General features: G+C 47.7%; 1 protein-coding gene across 2 annotated transcripts; it reads right to left on the bottom strand.

The window, feature by feature from the left end:
- Positions 1–1811: 1811 nt before the first annotated feature.
- On the bottom strand, positions 1812–10535 carry DCLRE1B (DNA cross-link repair 1B). 2 transcript variants are annotated; one of them, XM_002715417.5, is made up of 4 exons: positions 10033–10477; positions 9255–9420; positions 8867–9049; positions 1812–4583 (listed from the first exon to the last, which is right to left on the bottom strand). In XM_002715417.5, exons 1-4 carry the CDS (start codon positions 10219–10221, stop codon positions 3505–3507), a joined length of 1617 nt encoding a protein of 538 aa, XP_002715463.2. In that variant the 5' UTR covers positions 10222–10477; the 3' UTR covers positions 1812–3504. The 2 variants fall into 2 exon arrangements, with proteins under 2 accessions (XP_002715463.2, XP_051712108.1); XM_051856148.2 differs by lacking the exon at positions 9255–9420 and having other exon boundaries at positions 10033–10535.
- Positions 10536–10606: the final 71 nt, after the last annotated feature.

The raw sequence follows: 10606 nt of genomic DNA on the forward strand, positions 1-10606 counted from the left end.
CCGAGACACAGAAAGAGAATGCCCACAACAATGGAAGCTGGGTTAGTCTGAAACTGAGAGTTATGAACTCAATCCAGGTCTCCCGTATGAGTAGTAGGCCCCAACTACTTGAGCCATCACCTGCTACCCTATAGGGTCCCTATTAACAGGAAGCTGGAATTTGGGAGCAGAACTGGGATCCAAACCCATGGTTATGGGATGCAGGCATCCCTACAAGCACCTTAACTGCTAGGCCAAACATCCAACCCACTATCCAACATTTTTATCTGAGAGAGCATTGAGAAATCATATAAAGCAACTGGCAATCCCTATTATAAGTCACATTTTTAGTTTAGGAGAATAAGATGGAATCTTCCCATTAATAAAATGCAAACATGCACCAACAACTAAATTTCTTGAAACCAGTAACTTTTGCTTTCCCATGTGAATTCATATAGATCCCTCTTCAAGGAACTTGTGTGACACAGCAAGTCCCAAGGGTGAACAAGTTCCTTTCTTACCAGAAGATAACGCCAATATGGGGGCCCCTGTACTGAGAACTCCCTTATCTCTTCCAGCCAGCTTGGTGTCACAGAATTAAGACAGAGGCTAAGCCTTGCCCACACGGTTCAGTAAATATTTATTCATTTCACACAAGATGATTTCCCACACGTTAGCATGTACCATTCTAGTGACATTTGAATTTGAATTGATTTCAGCGTATCTTAATGGCACTTCTGCAGAAAAGATGGTAAGGAAATCTTTCTGGAAGGCTGTTTGGCACAATTTGTATCAAGAACTTAAATCCCATTTCCAGTAATCTTCTCTAAAGAAATAAAAATGCCAAGATATATGCATAAGCCATGTGCACTGTGATAAGTACAATTAAAAACAGGACACAAAATGATGAATAGTATGGAAGTGGTTTAACTATACTCACACAACAGGATAGTATATAACTATTAAAAATGACACCCTGGGGGGCCAGCACTGTGGCATAGTAGGTCCCATATCAGCACTGGTCTACATTGTAGCTGCTATGCTTCCAATCCAGCTCCCTGCCGATGGCCTAGGGAAAGCAGCAGAAGATGGCCCAAGTGTTTGGGCCCCTGCCACCTACATAGGAGACCTGGATGAAGCTCCTAGCTTCAGCCTGGCCCAGTGCTGACCATTGTGGTCAACTGGGGAATGAGCCAATGGATGGAAGATCTCTTTCTCTCTCTCAAAATAAATAAATCCTTTTTAAAAAATAAAATTCTGGGGATAGGCTTTTAGTGTAGCAGTTAAAATGCAGCTGGGTTCAAGTCCTGGCCCTGATTCCAAATCCAGCTTTATGCTAGTGAGCACCCTAGGAGGCATCAGGTGATGGCTCAAGTACTTGGGTCCCTGCAATCTACATGGGAAACCTGGACTGAGTTCCGCTCCTGGCTTTAGTCTGGTCCAGTGCTAGCTGTTGCGGGCATCTGATGGGAGCACCTTGTCTATCTTAGTCTGACTTTCAAATAAATTTTTTAAAAACTCCCCAATTGGCTGCAAAGGCCAGAACTGTGCTGATCTGAAGCCAGGAGCTTCTTCCGGGTCTCCTACATGGGTGCAGGGGCCCAAGGACTTGGGCCATCTTCTACTGCTTTCTCAGGCCATAGCAGAGAGCTGGATCGGAAGTGGAGCAGCCCGGTCTCAAACCGGCACCCATATGGGATACTGGCACTTCAGGCCAGGGCACTAACCTGCTATGCCACAGTGCCGGCCCCTATTTTAAAAAATTTAATGACATGGCAAAATGCTTAAGGAATTAAGAAAGGAAAATATAGGATATAAAATTGTCACCCAGATTTTGAAAAAATATATATATTTAACACATTTACATCACAGAAAAAGATTGGAATAAAGCATATCAATTGATCTACATAGAGGAATTAAAGTTGACTTTTTTCTTTACATTTTTATGATTTCCAAACTTTATTTTATATATAGAATAATTTCTTGAAAAATCAGAGGCTGAGAAACATTTGAAAACCCCGTCCTATGGCACACACTGAATTAGAATTTTATCACTTGTTTAATCTCCGTAGCGGTGATGAGAGGTAGGTATCTCAGTCCCTGTGGACTGAGGGACTGTAGACCTGAGGCTCCACAAAGCAATTTGCCGAAGCTGCCCTGGATTCAAGCCCAGCCAATACCCAGGTTTCCTACTGCACAGCATGCCTCGCCTGCCACAGCTCCTAGAAGGCCCTTGGGAGGCTGACAGTGAAGGTCACGGACAAAACAGCTATATACAGTTTGGCCGAACACAAGTCCTTATTTTGCTTTCTAAACTCTTCATTACAACCTCCAAAATTAGAATCTTGTTTCCCCTGGCTAGGAAACCGAGACTTCTGCCTTCCTAAGGCCCCAGGTTTCATTCTGAAGCAGTTTTATCCACCTGCCCAGCTCCACATTATCTGTGCCCTTCCTTAGAGCCTGTTCCCTCATAGCTGTGGTGTTGGCTGTCCTGCTTATTGGCTTGGCATTTTGTGTTATGAACAGAAGGACAGGGCAGAACTGCACACCCCCCACCCCTTCCAGCCAGCTGGCTCCGTGGTCTCTTCCCTGGATACTAAAACAAACAGGCTGTGTGCTCTGGCTCCTTATTCAAACCAAGGGGGTAGGGGGGGAGCAACAAATATCCCAGCTATGTGAACAATCAGAGGAATATCTGGCAGCACATCTGATCTTTTCTAACTTTATTTCAGCCAAATAATCAGGGCCTCCACATAGCTGGGAGTCCTGTCACACCCTAGGCCTTAATGCTCAGCCTGGTTCCAGGTACTGCTGCCGTGACGGGTGCCCAACCCCCTCGCTGGCTCTGTTCCAGATGGGTCCCCAGCAACACTAATTGCACACTCTGATGCAGGAGGCAGGAGGTGGAATTTTTCACCATGGTTCCAAGTCCTCTTCATTGCTTCCTGTTCTTTCCCAGAGGCAGAGACAGGAAGTTACTTGGATGGGGTCACAGCAAGTCAGGGACATTCAGGACTAGAACGTGCTGCTTGGGCCACCACTTTATCCGCTAGCACCACAGTTCATGATTAATGATTATCCTCCAGCACCACAGTTTATGATTAAAAAATAGAACTACCCAGGGGTTTTTGTGAAGGAGGGTTGGGGGAGCACGTTATGTGACACAGAGCATGCAAAGGAACTACGGGAATAATCTGCTCTTTTTTGATTCAGACTCATCTCTTTCGGCACCCACAGAAGAGGACTGCACGTTCACCAAAGCTTGAGGAATGCTAGGTTAAACAGATCAAGTTACTGTAGGACCTCTAAGAACCTTTAACATGCTGATGCACACGCCCCAGAGTTTACAATGAAAAGCCTCTTAAACACAGTCAAGGTTACAACTAAGGATTCCATAGGTACCAGGACTCCAATAAACAAGCTTGGAAAAGTGCTGGTCCAGGGCGAGCCTGCGAGGATCCAGTACAGACAAGCCCCAAACAAACTTCACTGTCTGAAACTGTAGCATTGGGTTGAACAACACTGTTATTCTGTACTCTCCTGTGTGTGCTCCTTCGAGGGCTTGTGGTATTTTTCCACTTGCTGGTCAAAGCTCCTGGAAGAGAACTTTGCCTGGAAAAAGTTCACTGGAGTCAGAAGATATTTCAGTGCCAGGCCCCTGAACTTAGCAGCTAGAAGAGGGGTGGCCTTGCTATGACCCAGGGGAGAATCATGGCTCACCCAAGTGCTTGGGTTCCCTGTGGCTGCTGGGTCACTGTCTCCTCTGGGTACCAATGGGGGCTTTAAACTAATTTCCTCCTTTGTTTCTGGAGAGATGAACTCCTCATCTGAAGGTCTTAAGTGCATAGAACAGCCCAAAGGGACAGTCACCTTTGTTACCATTTTCTGGGACTCACAGAAGGGGGCTGTCCCATCCCATTCTTTGCTGCAGAGATCTGAGAACAACTGCTTCTTGACTCGCAAAGGACAGTGGGGAAGCTGCTTTTCAAGCTTCCCAGGCCAGGGAGAGTTTTCCTTCTTGGCCTTCTTTGAGTCTTTGTTAGCTTGAGATTCATCAACATCTTTCTCAGGGGATTCAAACACAACACCTTGGGCTCTGGCCCTCTTTAGCCTCCTTTCCAACAGCAAGAGAAAACTTGGTTTTCTAGAGAAGGAACTCATGTACTGCTGCACAGAATCTGGAATCAGAGGCACAGAGATCCTGGGGCCCATGCTGTCCCAAAAGTAGTCTCCACAGGGCTGCCGACGGACGATGGGTACCACCTGGCTCGGCTTCAGTGCTGAAACAAAGGTACGAAGCTCAGAGTAGGAGGAGTGGTCAGAGTAAGGGATGATGTGGATATCGGGGTGGGAGGTGTGGATTTTCCGGCTGGTGGGAAGGATGGCAATGGTAGGGTGGGTCTGGTTCCAACGCAGCATGGCAGAATGGCAGATCTCCATGTTGTCCACGGCGTGGATGCGGCCCGCCTTCTCCTCCACCGTGAACACATCTGCCAGGCCCAGCAGCTGTACCACCTCCAGACGCTGAGGACTCAACACCACCCAGGTCTGACACTCCAGGGCCAGGTGCTCCAGCAGTGACTCCTTTCCCAAGCTATAGAGTCCTGAATAATGTGAATGGCATTGGGGAAATTAAGAGAAGAAAGCTATTAGAGAATCCTAATATATCAACTAAACATTTAAAAACAAACACAAAATTCATGGGGCCATCAGGGGAGTCTACCAGGGATGAGATGGCATTTGAGCAGAGATATATGGAGAAGAGGGAGGCACACAAAATCCACCTTTTCATTTGGTTCAACCAAAGAAAGCATCTACCAAGTGTTAAGCACATGAAAAGTAACAAACAAAAAGACATCTCAGCCCTCAAGGAGTATAATTACACAAAGATCCAGAAACCCTGCAGTTAAGGGCAATACTGCAGATATGCAGACAGCCTTAGGAGGACACAGATAAACAGTATCTACTAGCTGATGGGATTAGGGAGTTTCCTGGAAAGGACAAGCTGTATTGAAGGGTGGGAAACATTAAGAGGGGCCAGTTCAATGTTGCTAAAGAAGGAATTGGTGAAAAATGGCATGAGAGAGGCAAGCATATTAGAGGGCCTTGTGTGTACTGCAAGGACCTTGGACTTAGTCCTGGAAGTGAAGGGGGAGGAGTCATTGAAGAGTCTAAAGCAGAAAAATGGTTAATTCTAATCACAGGAATAATAAGATCAGAGCAGGGCTTTAGAAGAAAGTAGAGCAGCAATGTATTCTACTGCCTCGATGAGAACAAGCTAAAAGCAGAAGTGCCGGTTGGAAGCCCCAAACTGCAGTTATATAGGAAGAAATAGGAGACATGAAATCGGGTAATGGTAATAGATACTAAAGGCCTATTTCCAATCCACAACCAGACTGTGAACTCCGTAAAATAAGTATTTCTCTTATCTATTTTTCTTTAAGTTTTTATTTATTTGAGAAGCAGAGAAATAGAGAGACAGCTCCCATCTGCTGGTTTACCCCACAAATGCCTACAATGGCCTGGGCGGAGTCTGTGAAGCTAGGAGCTGGGCACACAACCCAGGTTTCCCACATGGCAGAGGCCCAACTACTTGAGCCATCACCAGCTTCCTACCAATGCCTGCAATTAGGAGCAGAGCTGGAGCTTGAACCCAGGCCCTCCAATCTGCGATACAGGCATCCAAACTAACATCTTAACTGCCTGGCCAAACACCTGCCCTATATTTCTTTTTAATCTACTTTATTCCTGATTATGGTTCAAAATCTCATTCTTTGGGTATGAAGGTAGCCAATTTTATTTTCTCCTCATATATTTCCATTTTACTTCACTTTCTAGGTCCTGCCCTGTTACCCTGTAAGCTCTCAAAATCAGAGCAATATTTTATTCAGGTTTATATCCCCACTGTCTATTGGGTCCTTGGCACAGAGTAGAGGCTTATATATTATTCAGTGTGTTCATTAGGCCCTACCACAGCACCCTCCTAACCAGCTGTGCTTCTCTGGGAAATTTCTGCATTGAAAACTGTAACTGATATTTCTTCATGAGCAGTTTAGCAATCCTCAGGGCAGAGGATATTTCTCAATCAGCTTGGTAGTTACCCAGGGAAGTATATAATTTTGTTAGTGCCATTTATTTAATCTCACTTTGAAATTCGTTTTAGAATTGGGACATGTCCTTTTTAAAAATATTCATAATGGTGGCAAATCTTTTCCCTTTTGTGAACAATCAAAAAAGTCATTTAGAACTATATGTTAAATTTTTTTAACATTTTTATTTTCATATTATTTGAAAGGCAGAGAAACAAAGACAGGTGGACAGACAAAGATCTTCCATCCACTGTTTGTTCCCCAAATGTCTACAACAGGCAGGGTTGGACCAGGCCAAAGCCAAAAGCCAACAATTCCTTCTGGGACTCCCCTGTGGATGGCAGGGACTCAGGTACTTAAGCCATCACTTACTACCTCTCAGGGTGTACATCTGGAGGAAGCTGGATTGGAAGTAGAGCTGGGACTTGAATTCAGGCATCCCAATATGAGATGCAGGCATCCCAAGCAGTGTCTCAGTGTCTTAACTACTGCACCAAATGTCTGCCCTGTTACAGTTTTTTAAAATAAAAACTGGGGCCAGCGCCGCGGCTCACTAGGCTAATCCTCCGCCAAGCGGCGCCGGCACACCGGGTTCTAGTCCCGGTTGGGGCGCCGGATTCTGTCCCGGTTGCCCCTCTTCCAGGCCAGCTCTCTGCTGTGGCCAGAGAGTGCAGTGGAGGATGGCCCAGGTGCTTGGGCCCTGCACACGCATGGGAGACCAGGAAAAGCACCTGGCTCCTGGCTCCTGCCTTCGGATCAGCGTGGTGCGCCGGCCGCGGCGGCCATTGAAGGGTGAACCAACGGCAAAGGAACACCTTTCTGTCTCTCTCTCTCACTGTCCACTCTGCCTGTCAAAAAATAAAAAATAAAAAAAAAAAGAATAATATAAAAACTGGAGGCTGGGGTTGTGGTACAGTGGATGCCTGCAATGCCAGCATCCCATATAAGTGCCAGTTCAAATCCCAGCTGCTCTACTTTCGATCCAACTCCCTGCTAATACACCTCGGAAAAGCAGAGGAACATAGCCCTTGCCACCCACTTGGGAGGCCTAGATGGAACTCTGGGCTCTTGGCTTTGGCCTGATCCAGCCCTGCCCACTGTGGCCATTTGGGGAGAGAACTAGTGAATGTAAGATGGCTAAATCTCACACTCACTCTCTCTCTCTCTCTGTCTCTCCCTCTCTCTGTTACTCTGCCTTTCAAATTAATATTTTTTAAAAAACTGATTTTCATAATTTTTTCAAAAGACAACTCCAGGGGTTAGCACTGTGGTACAGTACGTTAAGCCTCCACCTGTGGTGCCAGCATCTCATATGGGCTCCAGTTGGAGTCCTGGCTGCTCCACTTCTGATCCAGCTCCCTGTTAATGGCCTGGGAAAGCAGCAGAAGATTGCCCAAGTGCTTGGGCCCCTGCATCTGTGTGGGAGACCCGGAAGAAGCTCCAAGCTCCTGGCTTCGGATTGGCCCAGCCCTGGACATTGCAGCTATTTGGGAAGTGAACCAGCAGATGGAAGACCTCTCTGTAATGCTGCCTCATAAATAAATAAATAAATAAATAAAAGCAACTCCAAAAGAAGAGTCCCCAAAATATTCTGTATCATTGTAGAATCACTAGATTAGAAATAGGTGTTTTTTCAATGTCCCTAATTTAAAGCACATTGCTCAAATATCAATGCTCTGATAAATTTCATTCATTCATATAAACTTTTTAAAGATTTATTTATTTGAAATGCAGACTAACAGAGAGACACAGAGAGAGAGAGAGAGAGACAGAAGGAGATAGATCTTCCGCCCAATGGTTCATTCCCCATATGGCTGCAATGGCCAAAGCTGGATAAGAACAAAGCCAGGAATCAGGAACTCCATCTGGGTCTTCCAGGTCAGTTCCAGGGCCCCAAGTACTTGAGCCATCCTTTGCTGATTTTCCATGCACACTAGCAGGGAGCTGAATTGGAAGCAGAGCAACCAATACTCAACTCAGTACTTTGATCTGGGATGCCAGTGTGCAAGTGGCAGATTAACCCTCTGCTCCCTAACACTGGCCCCCAATAATAAGAATTTATTGAATGCCTGAGTCAGGCATTAACGTAGGCATTCAGAATACATATCCACACTAAAACAAAGAGCCCTGGGGCAGGAGTTTAGCCTAGTGGTTAAGAATGACTGAATCCCTTATAGGAAGTACCTGGATTTGGTACTTGGGTCCTGACTCCTGCTTCCTGCTTATGCAGACCCTGGGAGACAGTGGTGATGTCTCAAGGAATTGGGTTCCTGCAACCTACATGGATACCTAGAATGAGTTCCTGGCTCCTAGCTTTGATCCAGTCAGCTATTGTTGGCACTTGGGGAGTGAACCAGAGGACGGGGCATTATCTCTCTCTCCCTCTCAAATAAATGAAAAACAAAAACAAACATCCTTCAACAGCTCTTTGTTGAGTTCAGGATTACCAACACTCTAGTTCCTCCTGCTTCGTTGGACTTCTTGCCCACTGTAAGCCTGTTGGAATGGTTGCTGCTCCTCTATTCCATAAGCACACACAGCTTCTTCCCCCTTCCACCCACGTTCTCAAGGAGTTTTCCTTTGTGTGGGTGGGTGTATACTGCACGCCCAGGGAAGTGGAGGACAGACAACAGATAATAAACTGAGTTGGTATAGGGGATCAGGAAAAGGGAATACAATTTAAAATAAGGCGGTCAGGGTAAGTTTCATGGAGAAAGGGAGAACTGTGGAGACTTGAAAGATGTGAGAACCCTCAAAGAACCCAGCTGTGGGTGAGAGAAGGAAAGGAATTCACTCACCGATCTTTATGTTATGTTGAGGGTGCTCTCGAATGAGCTGGACAATCTGATGGGCAGCTTCTTGTCGGGTGGGAAGAACCAGGGCTGGGTTGCAGTTGGTGTTGTCTAGGTATAAAGTATGGATCTGTTTGCCCGATGACAGAGGAGGCTCCCTTAGCATAGATGGTGTATATCGAAAATCACCTAGAAGAACACATGTGGGGGCAGAGGGTCAGAAAGCAAGGACTAGAAGAGAAGCCTCTCCCACCTCAAGCACAGATGGGCATGTTCTTACTATTCTGAGTGCTGTGCAACATAGCTGCTTTGTGGAAATGTCTCCATCCCCGCCCTGCTCAAGAAATGTAGCATCGAGGCTGGGAAGATGGAAGGGACCCCTCTGGAGGCCCACCTGTGTAGAGGATGGTTCCAAAGTATCCTTCGAAGAGAAACATGACAGAACCAGGGCAGTGATGGGCATCCAAGAGGGTTACAGTCATGGTCTCTCGTCCAATTTCATCGAGCGGCAGCACGTGGCTCTCACCGACCTCTAGGGCTCGGATCCACTTCTTGGACACCTGGGGGAGCAACAGGGCATCCCTGGGACTATCCCGTATACAAACCAAGGAAAGCTGACAGAATCCTGAGTCACCCTGGGGCAGAAGCCGGGCTGAGGATTCCCAAGCATCCACCCATCCTCCTCCCGTTCCCCACCCTGCCCTTCAGACAACTTCCAAGCATTCAGAAAACAATCCAGTCAAGGATTCTCAGATTTTCTCCAGGTCCTAATAATCCCTTGAGGCAACTGTTAAAAAAAAAAAATTCCAGCCAGATTTTTAGGATCCACACCAACCTACTGAATCAGATCGGGGGGCGTGGGAGGGGGCTGGACGATGTCTATTTCCCCAGCCTAGGTGGATTAAGATAAGACACGTTTAGGAAACATGGGCCTAGTTTATGGGAAAAGGTAGGGATAATTTCTGTGGGTGGGCTGAAAGGTTTCCCCAACTAAAATACTCAAATCGGTGAGTTGGAAGCCACGCTCGGCTGGATTCAAACTACTCCACATTTGTCAAAATCAGCCGTCCGGGGGGCCCACTCTGATTCCCAAGGCTGTGACAGGTCAGAATTCCCCACCCGGACGCCAGGACCAGCTCTGCGGAGGCCGACTCCGGTCCCCTGCCCCGTACCTGTCGCTGACGATGCAAGAGGTGGGCAGTGATTGGGGAGCAGTAGAGGGGCCGGGCCCAGGTGCTGGACAGGCCGACCGTGTGGTCCGAGTGCATGTGGGATAAAAAGAAAAGCCGCGCGCTACCAGCCCGGCGCAGGCTCCAGAAGTCCACAGCAATGGGCGTGTGCGGGATCAGGACCCCGTTCATGGTGGCGGGGCTCGAGTCACCGGTGGGGTCTTCCTGGGAACTGCGTTCCAGCGCCAGGCTTCCACCACGGCGCCTCAGACGTCATGCTGGGGCAGGAACTGGGCCACGGGCCCTAAGGGAAAAGTCAGCTCAGTAGAGAAGGCGCTAGAGTGGGCACCGTCGGAGCCAGGACGCAAACCGCGGAAGACGCGGCACAGAGAGCCACTCCTTCCCGCGCGGGAGCCCAGGGCCGGCCCCAGCACTCAAAGCGCGCGCTGCAGGGAGGAGACAGGCCGAAGCAGCCGATTTCCGATGGCCCGCCGCAGCTCCACCAGAGGTAGCCTCGCGGCTGCGCTGAAAGGTGAGAGGTTGGGGGAAGGGCATCCCTAAGGTCGGGATCGCCACC

The sequence above is a fragment of the Oryctolagus cuniculus genome, chromosome 7 (assembly GCF_964237555.1).
Source record: "Oryctolagus cuniculus chromosome 7, mOryCun1.1, whole genome shotgun sequence".
Taxonomy (NCBI): domain Eukaryota; kingdom Metazoa; phylum Chordata; class Mammalia; order Lagomorpha; family Leporidae; genus Oryctolagus; species Oryctolagus cuniculus.